The sequence below is a fragment of the Diceros bicornis genome, chromosome 28, assembly GCF_020826845.1.
Source record: "Diceros bicornis minor isolate mBicDic1 chromosome 28, mDicBic1.mat.cur, whole genome shotgun sequence".
Classification (NCBI taxonomy): Eukaryota; Metazoa; Chordata; class Mammalia; order Perissodactyla; family Rhinocerotidae; genus Diceros; species Diceros bicornis.
In genome coordinates this window covers 44,496,847-44,514,799 of record NC_080767.1, presented here as the reverse complement: position 1 = coordinate 44,514,799, position 17,953 = coordinate 44,496,847, and the positions used below count along the sequence as shown (strand labels likewise).

At 48.1% G+C, this 17,953-nt stretch overlaps 1 protein-coding gene across 2 annotated transcripts in view; it reads right to left on the bottom strand.

Moving 5' to 3' along the window:
• CACNA1B (calcium voltage-gated channel subunit alpha1 B) overlaps positions 1 to 17,953 on the bottom strand; it is a 206,271-nt gene that overhangs the window by 28,022 nt on the left and 160,296 nt on the right. Inside the window, exons 32-36 of one of the 2 annotated variants that reach the window (XM_058524661.1) lie at positions 15,047 to 15,052; positions 11,177 to 11,293; positions 10,722 to 10,787; positions 8,907 to 8,998; positions 6,595 to 6,739 (exon numbers count right to left, since the gene is read on the bottom strand). In XM_058524661.1, coding sequence (XP_058380644.1) covers positions 6,595 to 6,739; positions 8,907 to 8,998; positions 10,722 to 10,787; positions 11,177 to 11,293; positions 15,047 to 15,052 — 426 coding nt within the window. The remainder of the gene's footprint in view (positions 1 to 6,594; positions 6,740 to 8,906; positions 8,999 to 10,721; positions 10,788 to 11,176; positions 11,294 to 15,046; positions 15,053 to 17,953) is intronic. The other variant, XM_058524660.1, reaches the window with a different exon arrangement.

Below are 17,953 nucleotides of genomic sequence, written 5' to 3'. Positions count from 1 at the left end.
TCTCTTCTATTCCAAGTTTGCTAAGTGTTTTTATCATGAAAGGGTGTTGAATTTTGTCAAATGTTTTTTCTGCAGCTATTGAGATAATCATGTAGTTTTTTTCTTCATCACACTGATTGATTTTCCTATGTTGAACCATCCTTGCATTGCTGGGATAAATCCCATTTGGTCGTGTGTTGGTGGAATTAGTTTGACAGTATCTTGCTAGCATTTTTACATGTATATTCATGAAGATATTGGTCTGTGGTTGTCTTTTCTTGTGGCATCTTTGTCTGGCTTTGGTATCAGGGTGACACTGGCATCACAGAATATTAGGAAGTGTTCTCTCCTGTTCTATTTTTTGGAAGAGTTTGAGTAGGATTGATGTGAATTATTTTTAATACCATTTTTTATTGTGATAAAATATACATAACAAAATACTTACCAGTTTAACCATTTTAAGTGTATAGATCAGTGGCATTAAGTACATTCACACTGTTGTGCAATCATCACCACCATTGGTCTACAGAACTTTTTCATCTTCCCAAACTGAAACTCCATACCCATTAAACATTAACTCCCCATTCAGCTTTCTATTTTCCGTCTCTATGAATTTGACTACTCTATGTATCTCATATAAGAGGAATCATACAGTATTTTTCTTTTTGTGACTGGTTTATTTCACTTAGAATAATGTCTTCAAGATCCATTCATATTGTAGCATGTGTCAGAATTGCCTGCCTTTTTAACGCTGAATAATTTTCCCTTGTATGTTCATATCACATCTTGCTTATCCACCATCTGTTGATGGACACTTCGGTTGCTTTTACCTTTTCGCTATTATGAATAATGCTGCTATGAACATGTGTGTACAAATACTATTTGAGTCCCTGCTTTCAATTCTTTTGGGTTTATACCCAGAAGTGGAATTATTGAAGTAGATTATATTGTAACTCTACTTTTAATTTTTTGAGGAACTTCCATACTGTTTTCTATAGTGGCTGCACCATTTTACATTCCCACCAGCAGTGCACAAGGGTTCCAATTTCTCCACATCCTCACCAACACTTATTTTCTGTTTCCTTTTGTTTTTTCTTTTAGTTTTTTCTAATAGTAATCCTAATGGGTATGAAGTGGTATCTCACTGGAGTTTTGATTTGCATTTCCCTAATGATTAGTGATGTTGAGCATCTTTTCATGTGCTTATTGGCCATTTGTACATTTTCTTTATACAAATGTCTATTTAAGTCCTTTGCCTATTTTTATACAGTTGTATGTCTTTTTGCTGTTGGGTTGTAAGAGTTGTTTACACATTTTGGATATTAACCCCTTATCACATATATGATTTGAAACATCTTCTCCCATTCCTTGGGTTGCCTTTTCACTTTGTGGATAGGTCCTTTGATGCATAAAAATTTTAATTTTGAGTCATCCAACTTATCCATTTTTTCTTTTGCTGCTCATGATTTTGGTGTCAAATACAAGAATGCTTTGCCAAATCTGAGGTCATGAAAATTTGCCCACTATGTTTTTGTCTAAGATTTTTATAGTTTTATCTCTTTTATTTAGGTCTTTGATCAATTTTGGGTTTGATTTTTTTATATGTTGTAAGGTAAGGGTACAGCTTCATCCTTTTGCATGTGGATATGCAGTTTTCCTATCACCATTTGTTGAAAACTCTATATTTCCTCATTAAATGGTTTTGGCAGCTTTATCAAAAATCTTTTGACTCTATATGCGAGGGTTTATTTCTGGGCTCTCTATTCTATTCCATCAGTCTATATGTTTGTCTTTATGCCAGTACTATACTGTTTTGATTCCTGAAGATTTGAAATAAATTTTGAAATCAGGAAGTGTGAGACCTCCAACTTTGTTCTTCAAGATTTTTTTTTTTTTTGGCTATTCGTGGACCCCTGAAATTCCATATGAATTTTGGATGGATTTTTCTATTTCTGTAAAAAAATAAAAAACACTGATTTTGATAAGGATTGCATTGACTCATAGGTCACTTTGGATAGTATTGACATATTAGCAATATTAAATCTTCCAATCCATGGGTATGGAATGTCTTTCCACTTAGTTAGGTCTTCTTTAATGTCTTTCAGCAACATTTTGTAGTTTCAGTGTACAAGTCTTTCACCTCTTTGGTTAAGTTTATTTCTAAGCATTTTATTCTTTTTGATGTTATTGTAAATGAAATTGTTTTCTTAATTTCCTTTTCAGATTGTTCATTGTTAATGTATAGAATGCAACTGACTTTTCTGTGTTAATTTTGTACCCAGTAACTTTGCTGAATTAATTCATTAGTTCTGATAGGTTTTTGGGGGAATATTTAGGATTTTCTACATATAAGATCATGTCATCTGCAAAAAGTGATAAGCTTCTTCCCTTCTAATTTGGATGCCTATTTATTTTTCTTGACTAATTGCTTTGGCTAGGACTTCCAGTACTATATTGAATAGAATTGGCAAAAGCAGGCATCCCTGCCTTATTCCTGATCTTAGGAGAAAACTTTTCCTTTTTTCATCACTGAATATGATGTTAGCTGTGAGTTTTTCATATATGACCTTTATTATGTTAAGGTAGTTTCCTTTTATTTCTAGCTTGTTGAGTATTTTTATCAAGAAAGGAGACTGAATTTTTTCAAATGATTTTTCTACATCAATTGAGATGATCATGTTGTTTTCTTCCCTTCATTCTGTTATTGTGGTGTATTGCATTGATTTTCATATGTTGAACCATCCTTGCATTCCAGGAATAAATGCTACTTGGTGATGGCATATAATCCTTTTAATATCGTGTTAAATTTGGTTTGCTAGTATTTTCTTGAGGATTTTTGCATCAACAGTCATGGGGGTATTGGTCTGCAGTTTTCTTTCCTGGTAGTATCTTTGTCTGGTTTTGGTATCAAGGTAATGCTGGCCTCATAGAATGAGTTTGGAAGTGTTCTCTCTTCTTCAATTTTTTGGAAGAGTTTGAGGAATACTGGTGTTAATTCTTCTTTAAATGTTGGGAAGAATTCACCAGTGAAGGCATCTGGTCCTGAACTTTAATTTCCTGGAAGGTTTTTGAATACTGATTCAAACTCCTTACTTGTTATAGTTCTATTTGGATTTTCTATTCCTTCTTGAGTCAGTTAGGGTAATTAGTATCTTTCTAGGAATTTGTCCATTTCAACAGCTTGGGTTCTAAACAGAGGCCAACCAAGATATTTGACATCTCTCGGGCCAGCCCCGTGGCTTAGCGGTTAAGTGCATGCGCTCTGCTGCTGGTGGCCCGGGTTTGGATTCCAGGCATGCACCGATGCACCGCTTCTCCAGCCATGCTGAGGCCACGTCCCACATACAGCAACTAGAAGGATGTGCAACTATGACATACAACTATCTACTGGGGCTTTGGGGAAAAAAAGGAGGAGGATTGGCAATGGATGTTAGCTCAGAGCCGGTCTTCCTCAGCAAAAAGAGGAGGATTAGCATGGATGTTAGCTCAGGGCTGATCTTCCTCACAAAAAAAAAAAAAGATATTTGACATCTCTAAGCATCCATTTCTTCACTGTGATGATAATCATACCAATCGTAGTCACAGGATCTGCATAGTACCTGATTCAATACTTGTAAGCAGGTCGTCACCACCCTCATTTCCTGTTATTCTGTCAATGCCCCTCTACTCCAATCAAGGTGACTGAATCCCAACCTAACCTAGTCCTGACACTCATCCCAAAATCACAGTTCCATTTTTCCCACTGTCATTTCTCTGTCAGACCAAGCCTGACCTAAGCGCTTCAAAGCATGAGTTACCCAACAGATCCACACCTGACAGATAGGTGCCAGGAGGGCTGTGTTTCCAGCCTACACCCCTTCTCCACTTCAGTCAAGGAAAAGGCACCTGTGTTAGCCAAGAGCTCTGAGGGAGGTCCACGGGAATAAGACACAAAGGACAGCGGCCACCAAATATCCACTTTTCTACACAAGAGTGACAGCTAAACCCAGGGGATTCTTCAACTCATCCTGGACATGTCCAGGGAGTGCTGGCCCTGTGGCATCATGTATGTGGCTTTCTGTGGAATCTCATCTCTGCAGCCAGGAGCATGCTGAGGCCAGGATGGTGGGCTCAATTTTGCACTCATGGGTAGGCTGGCTCTTGCAGCACCAGGTGTTTTTGAACTGCATAGAGAACCAATGCCCCCACTACCTACAGGACAGTGACTCTCCAGAAAATCTTCCCTCCCCACTCCCATACAGGGTCTTCTGAGGGATCAGGGGATGACCGCAACATGCAAATCCTCTCCTTGGTTTCTGACCAATAGTGAAACACAGTTCTGTAGATTTTTCTGTATTTCTCAATCAACATGCAAGCTCGTTCGTCTTACATGCTCACCTTTCCCAACCACCTCAACCTACTGCATCCTCCAAGACTCACAGTCCACCATCGGCAGAAATCCTTATATTTTCATCTTACCTGAATATTCTCCATTTCTTCTTGCTCTAGCTGAAACATGGATGCCCCCCCTCCATCCTCTTAAAAAAAAAAAAAAAAACCTGCTCTTTAGTGCTCATGATCTACTAAACTGCTCCCTTCCTTCATGGAAAATCTAGCACCTGGCTTGCTGGTTTTGTCTCCACTTCTACTCTTATCATCATTCTTGTTGCTGTTAATATCCACAGAGATGAGCCAACTATTATTGCCTGGCCTCTCTGTTCCTTGACCTTCCCCCAACTCTTCCTCATCATCTCAGCTCCTTATTCCTAGGACTATATGCTAAACTTCGTCACTACCAATGAACATTACCATCACCACCTCCAAAGTCTTAACTTCAGATGTCCCACTCTCTGTCCACCTCTCCTATCCTCCTGGCTCACTTCCTTCAATACTTGTATCCCAAAACTTCTTTGTCCATGTGAGGGCCTCCAGTCCTGTGGCCCTGCCCCTAACCCTAACCCTAACCCTAACCCTCACCTCCCTCCTGCCCTCACCTCCTTCTGTCCCCAGCTTTGATCCCACATCCAACACTAAAATCACACTCACACATACTCTTCTCTCCCTCCTTACGCTTGTCTGGAAACCCCAAATCTGGATAATACACTTCTCTATCCATGGTGCCAAGTCATGAATGCAGCTAGAGAAAAGCACAATCTGTGCTGGCTGGTCCTGCTTGAAAGTTATGACCATAAATCTGAAGTGTTTGCTCAGCGCTGCCCACTGTTCAAAGGAGCTGTCTGCTCTTGCTGTGCTCTTCACCTCTCATTATCTCTTGAACCTGCTGCAATACGACTTTGGTCCCACCATGCCAAGGAAACTGTTTTTGCAAAGGTCACCAATGGCCCCTACCTCTCCACATCTGGTGAACAATTCTCCGTCATCTTCTTACTTTACCTCCTGACAATATTTCACATGATTAACTACTCCTCCCTCTTGAGACACTTTCTTCCCTTGGCTTTTGGGGTACTGCCCTCTCCTGGTTGTTCACCTGCCTCACTGACTGCTCCTTCTCAACGTCTGGATCCAATGCTCCTTTCTGTCTCCTAAATGGCCCCAGGGCTGAGTCTTCATCAGTCTTCTCAAACTACACTCTCCCTAGGTCAGTGCTCCTTGAAGTTTAGCACACAAAAAATCACCTGGGGAGCTTGTTAAAATTCCGATTCCCGGGTCCCTCTCCCAGAGATTCTGACACAGTGAGTCTGGGGAGGGACCAGGAATCTGCATGTCTAACAAGTGCTCAGGTGATGCTTAAGCTGTGGGTCTCTGAACTACATTTTGTGTAGCAGGGACCTAGAGAATATCATCCAGCCTAATAAATACACCAAACAGTAGTGACAACTATTTTATATCTCCAGCCCAGAGGCCTACTAGGTGTCACTGTTCCCTCCCTCCCTAAGCCCATGCCTGCAGCTCTTCAATCTTCCCATCTCAGGGGGAAAACTATTCACTCCATCACCCCAGCAAACCCCAGGGCGCGGCTTTCTTTCCTCTTTTTCTCTCATGCACATGTTCAATCATCAACCACGTCAGCTCTACCTTTAAAATACAGCCCAATTCCACCCAGCTCCCCTCACTCCCACCCTTCTTTAGGCCACTGTCACCTCTAATTGTCTCCTGCTCACTCCACAGCCTCTCCTGACCGGAAGCCAGAGTGAAGTCTTAAAATATCAAGCAGATCATGTCCCGCCCCTGCTCAAAGTCTCCCAGAGGCTTCTGCTGACTTGGAATAACATCCACACTCCTGGGACCTAGCCTGCCAATCTCCCCAGCCTGATCCCACTAGTCTCCTGTGGCGCCTCCGCCCTAGGCACTCTGGCCACAGTGCTGCCTCTTTGTATCCCATCACCATGGTGGAAGTCCTTCTAGAAGCTGAAAACTAAAGGATGATTGCCCTATGGAAACTTAAAACCCTTTCCATGGAAGTAAGGGCAGGGCCTGCAGGAGCTCATTGTCCAGTAGGTCCTTTTAGGATTATGAGGTCATCATCTCTGGGGAAACAAGGGCTTATTCAATACAGAATAAGCTTGTAATGTGACAGAATCAAAATCAGGGATCAACAAGTGATGTAGAGGGACCCAAGATGGACTGAGACAGGCAGACACAGGTGTTGGGATGGGCACAGTGACCAGGACTTACCAGAAAGGAGCAAAGGAAGATGAAGGAGACGAAGTAAAAATAGGCAAAGTCGCTCCCACACTCACTGGCGTTGGCATGCTTGTCGCAGGCCCGGTTGCTGAGACAAGACAGCATGATCTCATGCCAGGCCTCCCCGGTGGCACTCCTGAGAAGAAGGGCAGAGCCGTGAGGCCCACGAAGGAAGGCCCAGGACTGGCCTGGGGAGGAATCGGGGGAGCCTGAGCACTCAGGAGATCTGGGTCAAGTGCGCCCCCTCCCCACAGAGAACCTGCACTCATGTAAGGTCTGGGTGACAGATGCCCGCTCCTCAAAAAGAACCCTCTAGAATTAGATTTTCAAATTGATCATTAATTGGGAAAGCACTAGTTACCTAAACATAACCCAGTACACCAGAAGTCAGCACCACGGTAAGCACCCCTTTGCGGACATCTGGCGCCTTGAAGGCAACACACGCCATGTAGAGTCCTGATCTCCTCCCCAACACCTTCAAAACCAGCCAGATCTTACCATTCTCACCACCCTGGGTAAGCAACAATCACCCCCCGAGTTGCTACAGCAGCTTCCTAAGGGATCTTCTTGTTCCACCCTCCCTACCCAGCAGCCCAGCAGGTCCACTAAACAGGTCAGAAAGTGCCATTTCTCCTCTTTAGGACGCCCTCATTCACTGCAAAACTCAAAATTCACATGACTGCCCACAGCCCAGTCAGACCTGCTGCCTGCCCCTTCCCTGACCTCACCCCCTACCGTGGTCCCTGTTCAGTCCACTCCAGCCACACCAGCCTTGAGTGTTTCTCAAACACACCAAGAACACTCCCACCCCGATTAGCCACCCTGGAGGACCCTTCTGCGTGGACTTTTGTTCCTGGACACACAGCCAGCACCAGTGGCCCGATGTGCACTAGACCTACAGGCAGGCCAGAGGCCTGGATCCCCTCTCTGAGCACCCATGTGACCAACCCCGGGCAGAAGCTGGGCCCACTCCCCACTGACAATGGCTAAAGGTAGGGGGCCTCCTGCAGGGCAGCTGGTTCAGCCTGTGCCAGGCCTGACTGACGAGGGTGTTCACATGTGACACAAAGACCAGGGAGGAAGAGGTCTTTGAGATTAAAGGCTTAAAACTAAGGCTGACTTCACAGGCCTGCCTCAAATCTTTTGTGGCACAAGGCAGGATGTTAATAAATGAGGAAATGAAATTCAAGTAACAACTAAAGTCCAGAGAAATGATGCTATTTGGGGAAAGTGTAAGCCTAAGGATGCTTGTTCATCTGATACAAAGCACAAGAGTCAGAAACTCTGTCCAGGGAGCTCAGCAGGCAGGCCTGGGCCGAGCTCACCATCTTTCCAGAGGAGAACTTCCACGAGCCCCAGGACACTCACACAGGGCGGGCTGTGTTGGGCACCCCCAGGGCAGGCCTTGCAGTAGCCAGACGCACTTGCACAAATGAACACAAGTGGTGAAACCACAGGAACGGGCCCCAAGGCAGGGTTTCCACCATAAATCCCTAGGAGGAGCTCTTTTCTTCCCTCCTAAGGTCACGGTGGTAAGCTTGACTAAACGAAGGAGACTCTGGAGGCAGGGAGACACATTCACCCTCTTCCCTCTGCCACCAAATCTGTTCTCAAATCAAGATGGCCGGCAGCCCCCTGCCCAGAGAGGGTGGACCACCCCTAAGAACAGCAGCTGGCCCCAAACGCTCTCTCAAGCACATCTTTGCAGGGAGGCCTCTGAGCCTGAAACAAGCCCTGTGCCCCTCAAGGTTCCACCCCGGTGCTGGGCTTGGCTGCACCCCAGAGCCAACGGAACCACAGCTCCCACTAGCGATGGTGGCAGGTAGAGTCACTCAGACTAGCAGTCCTGGCCAGTTGGATTCCTTGGGTCACCGAGAAGCTACATGCTCTGTCAACAGCAGTTCCCCCTGCTGCTCTGCTATTCTCTGACCCCACAGATCCCTGTAATCAATACGGTGAGCAGATGGAAAGCTTGAGGCCAGCGCACCAAGAAAGGCCCTGCTGGGCATTTCACCTGTCCTCCTCAGCGTCTCAGGCGCAACCTCACTGGAGGCCTTTTAGCTTCTGCCAGACAGGTGGTGGAGGCCGTCTGGCCCGGGACTCTCAAGGTTCCCTTCAGTCTGTCCTGAGGCCCAGGAGCCCGCAGGAAAGGACAAGCAGAAAGTGAGGAGAAACTGGAAAGGTCCACTGAGGGGAGCCAGAGTGATCCGGGGCTGGGAGGGGTGGTCCCTGGATCAGCACATACCCTCTCCATCCTGAAGGAAGGGGCCTCTGAGCCTGGGCTGACCTCTCAAACAACACACCTGAACAGCAGCATCAAGGCTTGTAAAAATGTCCGAAAGTTGTTGTGTCGGTTGATGCTGGTGTCATCATCCAGGGCAATATTTCCAAACACCTGGAATGGAAAAAGGGGCTGCAGGGGATACTGCTGGGTCTTCAAGAGCTGTGGTGTGCAGGAGAGGGTGTGTGTGCACACGAGAACCCACAGGGACAGGACGCCACCCTTAGCCAGAGGACGCCCATCGGGAGCCACCCCCGTTGCTGCTGGGGCTGGAGGGGCCAGTGCTTCTGGCTCTGGCAGCGTCTATGCATTTCCAGGGTAGACAAAACCTCTCGAAAACTGAGCACATCACTGCCCCACAGCTCAGCATGTGCTGGCTCCGGCTGAGCCTGTCCAGGGGTCAAGTATGCATGACTAGAAAAACAGGACCCAGCTCTGCTACAGATGAGACAGGAAGAGTTTTCAAGTTTACTCTCTCATCAGTGATTCCAACGCAGTAATAATATTGGTAATAGTTCTGTTAGATCACTTGAGAATTTCTTCTCAAACTTCTGGACAAATATCATGATGAGCTTTTTATCCATTTTAAATTATTTTTTTCAGGGTTAGAACTGCAAACGCCTCAGTAACTATACTTAGCTTAAAATCTGGAATCTGGCTGAAAAATTTATGAACTATCTATCACATATCCACCCAAAACAAAGATCAGTGACATATGTTTTTGTACATCCACAGACCAAAGCAGGACAATATATATATTTATTTAAAATAGCATCAGAGGGCCCGCCCCGTGGCTTAGCCGTTGAGTGCATGCACTCCGCTACTGGCAGTCCGGGTTCGGATCCGGGCGTGCACCGACGCACCGCTTCTCCGGCCATGCTGAGGCCGCGTCCCACATACAGCAACTAGAAGGATGTGCAACTATGACATACAACTATCTACTGGGGCTTTGGGGGTGGGGGAAAGGAGGAAGATTGGCAATAGATGTTAGCTCAGAGCCGGTCTTCCTCAGTAAAAAGAGGAGGATTAGCATGGATGTTAGCTCAGGGCTGATCTTCCTCACGCACATAAATAAATAAATAAATAAATAAATAAATAAATAAATAAATAAAATAGCATCAGCAAATTTTAAAGCAAGAGAACTTTTGAATCCCTGAAATAGAGTTTAAAAATCAGTTTTCAGAACCTTTAAGACACTGGCTCCTCCCACCATAAATTAAGGTTTGGGTCCATCTCCCATCCCTACTGCTGGAAAGTAGCCAGATGCCAAAGGTTTATAACTGGGACATTGCTTTGTGTCTTTTAGCTGACAAATTGTTCTTTGGCAAAATAAAGACAATCTAAATTATGCAAGCTGAATTGATAAGCACGTGATCCGACACGATCCTGTTGACTCTTTTCTGCAGTAGTGTATAATCTCCTGTGAAGGATCAGGAGGGCTGTCCTTCAGAATTGCTGCCAGAACGACCAGCCCCTGCTCTGTAGGCCACTCAGCGCCGTGCAGAGGTGCTCAAACGCTCCACCACCATGGGGCCCAGCAACCACACATGCCCCCAGACACCCCAGCACAGCCCAGTGGGATCCCAGTCAAGAGCACCTCAGAGGGCAGAGCTGCCCCTTACTAGTGGACCTCGGGCAAGAGGCCTCAGTGTCCTCATCCACAGAACAGTCTTGCTGAGGATTAAGCTCACAAAGTGCTTAAAACAGTAGCTGGCTCATAGAAATGTTTGCTAAGTGCCAGTTTGTCATGATCATCATTTAATGGCCATGATCAATGCCCTTTTGCCCCAGGGGACAGGAGCCCCTTGTGCACCCCCTTCCCAGTGAGCACACACACCTGCATGCCAATGATGGCATAGATGAAGAAGAGCATGGCGATGAGCAGGCACACGTAGGGCAGGGCCTGTGGAGACACACGGAGGACTGGTCAGCTGCCCTGCAGGGAGTGCTGCCCTGCCACCCTGCTCGGGCCTCTTCTGGAGAGTGGACAGTGGCCCGGTCCCTGGGGCCACACAGACCTCAATCGACCGAAGATCCACCCCTACTGACCACCAAGCCCCTCCACCAAGTGACCGCCTCAGGTTCCCCATCTTCAAATCGGAGTTATAAAACCCACCTCAGAGTTTTGAGAACATTAACGAGATGCTCTCTGGACAACTTAAAATGTCTTTATAAACTACAACAGGGGCCAACAAGGAGATGTGGACCCCTGGCCCCTTCCAGCCTTCTGGGGCGGGGGCAGGGGGCACACCCATCTGCATGACAAAGGGAGGGTTGAGGACAGGGCCTCACCTTGAAGGACTGGACGAAGGTCCACAGCAGGATGCGGATGGTATAGCCCTGGCGGAGCAACTTGATGAGCCGGGCGGCGCGGAAGAGGCGGAGGAAGCTGAGGTTGATGAAGTTGTTCTGCAGGGAGGGAAGGTTGCTCTCTGACCTTTGGAAGTCAGCCCCTCGCAAGTTCAGGCGAGCTGCTCCCCACCCACCTCTCCCAAGTCTCTGTGGTCCCGTAGAAAAGCGCGTAAAAAGAGAGATTAAAAAGAAAAGGTCACCGCTTCACAGTCTAAGCAGCAATTGGCCACCAGAAAACCTTCCGAAAGTAAAGCTTGTCATTGCAAGTCACTTCTCATGCAGCAAATCAGAGAAACCCCCTCCACTCCAGGTGCCCCTACCCCCAACAGAGGGAGAGAGGGAAAAGTTCTCCAAAGCAGCTCCCTGCTGCCAGGTGGAGCCGGGAGATCACCGTTGGCTGGGCCTCCAACACTGACCTCCTCTCAGGACACAGCCAAGCAGTCCAGGTGCTGGGCAGGGCTGCTTCTCCACTGGACGCCTCTGAAGGGACCCACCCCAGGCTTGGTGGCCACACCCTTGCCCTTCCCACAAGGCCCGCAGAGCCCCTGCCTGCTTGGGACCCAGCTGAGGGGCAAACACTTCCTTTGGGGCTGCTCCAGGCGCCTGCAGACAAGTCACCGTAGGAGGCGTAAGTGTGGGCGGTCCTGCTGCTCACGCCCGGAAGCCACCTCTGCAGTTCACCAACAGGTCTCTGCTCCAGGGAACCTGGGACACCTGCGCTGATCCCTCATCCACAGGGTTCAAAACCAAGTACAAAAATAAACCAACAGTCTTTGGACTCCACAGATTACCTGGGAGTGAGGCCTCCACCCTGGACTGGGGCACCTTGAATTACTGGCTCATCCCTTTCAGGGGGTACGGCTCTGGGCGGTGTCCGTGAGTAGATGGGGGTGCTTGTGGACCCAGGCGGCTTCCCACCCTCTGTCTGCTTAGAGACCAGGTGCCCGCACGCAGCCTGTGTGCAGCTTCCTGCCACTCTGATGTTTTAAAATATGCAAGCAGCTCAGACTTAGACACATCGTGTTGCCAGATTCAGTGGTCAAATAAAGAGGAAAGAGAACACAGATGTTGAATGAGACCCCAGCAGCAGGAGAGCGCGTGCAGGAGGTGGTGGGAGCCTGGGCAGAGCCTTGTGCCCTGGCTCCAGGGCTGCCCATCTGGTCTTGCCTGGAGAGATGGGTCTCACTTCTACTTCCGGAGACAGTGGCCCCAACCCACGCCTTGTCTGCCGCCTCCCTGAAGCTTCTCCACTCTCAGGGGCTGGCTTCTTTAGTTCCCACCAGGGTGGCTGGGGACTCTAGACTGTCTCAGCCAGTGAGGGACTAACAGTTACACTGTGCACAGCTGATGGGCAGGACGTTGGAGCCACAGGAGCAGGACTAGTGTCAGACAATGCCTTGGGGTGGGGGGGCAAGGAGTGGTCGACTGTGGTCCAGATCAGCAAGAAGGCAGAAGTGGACCTCAGGGAGTGGCCCTGAAGGGTGCACAGGTATGCCTGCAGCTCCCTCACCTACCTGTGCTGGGTAAAAGGAAACTCAGTGGTACACAGGATGGCTGAGAAATGTCTACTGTCACCATGTGAGCCCTGTGGGCCCCGAGGACTCTCAGATGAGCCAGTCACCTCAGGAGGATGGGCACATGGATGGAAGGGGGACTTTCTCGACAGTGCCAGGAAATTCTTTGCACAAGATGATTAAGCAGAACAAGGGGAGAGGGCTGCCAAGTGCCTGGCCTCCTCAGGAGTCTCCACTTTGAAACCAACAGCTCAGGCAGGTCCAGAGGGGCCAGGACTGTGATAACATTGTCAGTACCTGCTCAGCTCAAAGCAATTTGCTCAGGCAGCTGGCACAGACAAGATTTCCTGAAGATATTGGGTGAAAAATAGGCTTCTGGGTAAGAAAGAAGGGATCAAAGGCAAACAGGGCAGAGAAAGACATTGTTCATCTAAATTACTTAATGCACAAATGCGAAGCTCTGCTAGTCACTTACTACTTTTTGTTGAGACTCAAGTTCCCACCCTCCTCCTGGGCTTCTTTCTTGGGGCTCCACTGGGCACTCAGGAGAGGGGTGGGGGGTGGCAACAGACAGACAGCCCTAGAGAGCCATGGGGACGGATGGGGACGGCAGCCACAGAAGCTTCAAGCACAGGGTGACAGGCTGAGCATGTGTGGGAACTGCCAGGCACCACCATGCAACTGCATGCGGGATGGCGGGGCAGCAAGCAAACAACAGCCTCCCCATGGCTGTGCACTGGCATCTCTGGCCTCAGCCAACCCCCTGGAGGTAGACACAGCCTGCCCCACCCTCCCCGAGTCCACGGTTTCTGTTGCACTGGGGAGCAGTTACACCTACTTCAAATTCAGGCCCTTCCCTACTGCCACCTACCTCTGAGTCAGGGAAGGTCTAGAGCACCCCAAAGGCACGTCATCGCACCCCTCATTTGGCAGCTGGTCACCTTGACGGGGCACCGGGCCCTAGCTCCTTTGAGCCCAGCTTCCTCATCCACAGGTGGAGTCATTAGGACACCATGCCCGGGTGGCGAGGAGTCATTGAGAAAGGGAATTTAAAAGTGCACTGAGCACATGAAACACAACTCCACAAAGGTGACCGACTGACCCCAGACCAAGTGCATCGCAGCCTCTGGTCAGGGTCACAGCAAAGTGAGGGCCTCCTCTCAGACCCGTGCACACTGCCGAGGGCCACACACCATGTGGGGGGCGAGGCCCAGCAGTGTATGGAGCAAACTGCTCTCCCGCCCAGCCCTCATCCTCATGGGAATCGAGGAGGGAAGAAAGAAGAGACCCGTGCACACACCACATACACACACGAAGTCTGTCGGGGGCGACGTGTGCTGTGAAGAAAGGGAGGGCACAGAATGGTGGACTGAGCAGAGGCCTGAGTGACACGAGTCGGAGGCTGTGCAGAAGATGTCACCTGGTATCCCCACAGCATCAAATGGCATTTTCTCAAAACTCAAGCTTCTCTGCTCCAATTGTGGAATTCTTTATCACAAATGTTCACTTTCTCTAACAGGAATTTCAAATATGTGCTACTTTACATGAATCTCCAGTTACAGTCTCAGTTTAGTTCGCTCCCAACATCTTTGCTCTCCTCTCAAATATTCCTGAAGACCTGGAAGGAAGCCCGGTTCACACCTCCTGTGCTCCACACGTGAATCAATGATGCCTGGATGAAGGAGCCCTGCGCTGTGCTGTCTCCTGGGACAGACCCCCTCTTTCTACTCAGTCAGGCCTTAGATGACCCCTTCTGAATCATGAAGACAAAATCTCCAATACCCCCAGCCCTGTGCCCAGGCAGGATCCCCATGGAAGGGTCTGTCTGGGAAGGATGCTATAGAAGACTTCATCAGAGGCCACAGGGGAAAGCCAAACCTTGTGTATTGGCAAGATGGGACAAAGCAGAAGGGAGATCACTGTGCAACAGAAACCATGGACTCCACAGGGGTCAGGTCCAAACTCACATCCTGCAAAAGCTCCCCAGTTCTGAGCCAGTCCCAACAGGAGGAACTGCCTGGGCACTTACCCACCTCCCACTTGGGAGCCCTACCTCCTCTCTTGGCCAAGGCCAGTTCCCACAACAAAATGGCTCCTGGCAGGGCCCTCAGAAGCCCTGCTGGGCCCCAGGAGCTGGGGATAGTGCACAAGAGGCCAGAGGGGATGGGTACAGCCAGTCTCTGACCACACCCCTCAGGAGGGCAGTGGCGAGGGGTCACAAGAAACAGAGGAAAGAAGAGGAGCACAGCAAGCAAAACAGGGAATTTTAAGAACTGTTTAAAGTCATGAAACCAACCGTTTCCTATATGTGATGTTGTCATGGATGGATGTTTGCGTATTATTTACAGATTGGGATGTTTGAGCAGCAGGTGCGTAACATACAGACGGAGACATGGTTTTCGCATTGTATGTTGTTGGATGGCGTGAGTCAGCAGGTAGGTTACGGTAAATCAAGAACAAAAACAGAAAACAAAAGAGAAAATGAGTCATCAACACAAGCAAAAAACTCGAACTCTGAATACTTCATTGGAAAATTTTAGGATTTTGGTAAACTTTGCATATTTTGTTTAAAATGCATAAAATCAAAACGTATCTTTGAAATCTGTAAGTTATGCAGACAGGGTGGCATTCATTTGCATTCCTGTTTGTAATGCAAATCCAAAGATGACTCACAGACACATTTTTTTATTTCCAGGCAAAGAAATCAATGTCAGTTTTTCGCCTGCTCAGAGTGCTCTCTCTACGTGACCCTGGTTAAGACTTGTTCTGTTTTGAGTTTTAAGTTGGGGTGGGAACTGACACTCATATTTTTGCCTAAGAAAAAAAAGTGCATTCACAAAGTAACATATGAAGTGACTACAAATGGAAAAGAAAAAAGACACCACTAATCCACATGATGGCTTCCTTCCATCTCTTCTCCAAGCACAACGGGGTGAAGTCTGAGCTCTGGGAGCACCGGTGGCCAGCGACAGCCGAGCGTTCACACCCAGCGGCGTCTCAGCCCTCCCACCAGCCCCGCTGGGGTTTGGGGGTTGATGCGGGCTGCCACAGAGGGCTTGTTTGAAGTGAGGTCTGAAACAACCACAAGCTACCCTGGCCTCAAGTGGCCAGCAGCTGAAGAAGAGACGCTGGGTCACTCCGGCCACCTGCACCCCAGGAGCTCTCCGCCTCAGACGGGGCCTCCGGGGGCAGGTTTCCCAAGAAGACAGCTGGGCTGCTCTCCGCATGTCTGACATCGGCCCTGCCCACCCTCCTCATGATGCCCTCTCCGCAGTCACCCCTCTCTCAGGGGGAGGCACACACATGCAGGAACCCCCAGGGCTGAGGCCTTGCAGTTGGGAGCTCAATGTTTGGGTCCTTTTATCTGGGGGAATGAAGATTCCTGAGTCCAAGGAGAAGGCCCGTAGGAATCAGAAACACAGCCAGCCTCCTCCTCTCAGGAACCACACTGGTACGAACTGTTTCTGAGGGAAAAGCACATGTGACGGGGCGGCACTTGGGCAAAGCCACAAGGCCAACAGCTGGTGGAACAAAACAAGCTTGGTGTTTTTGTTAAAATGGCAGCTTTCTGCTGTTTGCCTGGATTATTCAGATCATTAACTTTTCAAAACCATGAAACATATCACATAAACAAAAGAATATGTATAAATATATGTATGTATATACATTTTAAAGAAACATAATAAAATATCCATATATTCATCACCCAGTTTAAAAAACAGAGTGTCACCACTACTTTTGAAGCCCTCTCTGTCTCCCTCCCTCTCTCCTCCCCAGATGTAGTAACTACCCTTAATTCTTGTTAATAATTGCTTTCCTTCATGTTTTACCACAAACTTAAAACACGTTATATTTGTCTGTTTTTAATCTTTGTAATGGGTTATACTATATGTAGCCTCCTTGGACTTGGGCAGATTTGTGCTCTGACAGTGAGCAAACACAGTTGTTGTTTTTTTTTTTTTTTTTTTTTTTTTTGCTGAGGAAGATTGGCCCTGACCTACCATCTGTTGCCAATCTTCTTCTTTTTGCTAAGGAAGATTCGCTCTGAGCCAACATCTATTGCCAATCACTCCTCTTTCTGTATGTGAGCTGCCACCACAGCATAGCCACTGACAAGTGGTGTAGGTCCGTGCCGGGGAACTGAATCCAGGCCACCGAAGTGGAGCGTGCCAAACTCAACCACCAGGACACCAGGGCTGGCCCCAAACACGGTTTTTGAGAAGCATCCCTCTTGATGTGAATGTCATTTACGTACTTTCAGAGTTGTGTGGCGCTTCACCATATTGACATACCACACTCTGCTGCTACTGGGAACAGTGCTGCCGAGAACACCGGTTCCTCTGCCCAGACACCCTTTGCCGCGAAGCTGTCGAGCTTGTGGATATGCCCATGCTCAACTCTCCAGCAATGGGCCACTCTCCCCAAGAGGCTGTACTACCGCCTCCCCCAGCAGCAGTGTGGGGGCTCCTGCTGCTCTACACCCTTGCCAACGTTTGGCATCGTTAGAATTTGCGTTTGAGAAATCGCAATGGTGGGTGTGAAACGGCATCTCAATGTTGTTTCTCTTTGTATTTCTTTGATTACAAATAAGGACAAACATCTTTTCCTCCATTACTTGGCCATTGATGTTTTCTATTCTGTAAAGTGCCCAACCATACCTTTTGCTCATTTTTCCATTTGGTTGTTTTGTTTTTCTTGTTGACTCACAGAAGAGCTTTGCACATCCTGGACACTAACCCTTGCTAGTGGTTTGGAAAACCTCCCCGCCCCCTAGCCATGCTGGCACATCCTAGAGCTCAGTCACTCATCCTTTCCTCTCTTTTATCGCTTTCATCCAGTCTCACAGATCTGACACGCTCTTACATGCTCCTGATTCCCAATCCTATGTCACTGGCCTGGATCTGTCCCCCAAACTCCAGGCCCATCTGTCCAACTGCCTGTTGGAGGACTCCTTCGGGAGCCTAACAGGTGACTCAAATCTAACGTACAAATTGCATCCTGACCGTCCCCGACAAACCTGTTCCACCCACACTCTTTCCCATTTTAATTAAGGATCATCCATTTTCCCAAGTGCTCAGACCAAAAAGTTTGCTGTCATTCTTGCCTCATCTTTCACATCCACATCTGGCCCAACAGCAGCACTACTAAAATTGTATCCAAAATTTGACAATTTCTCATCCCTATACAAGCCCACCTCCTTTGC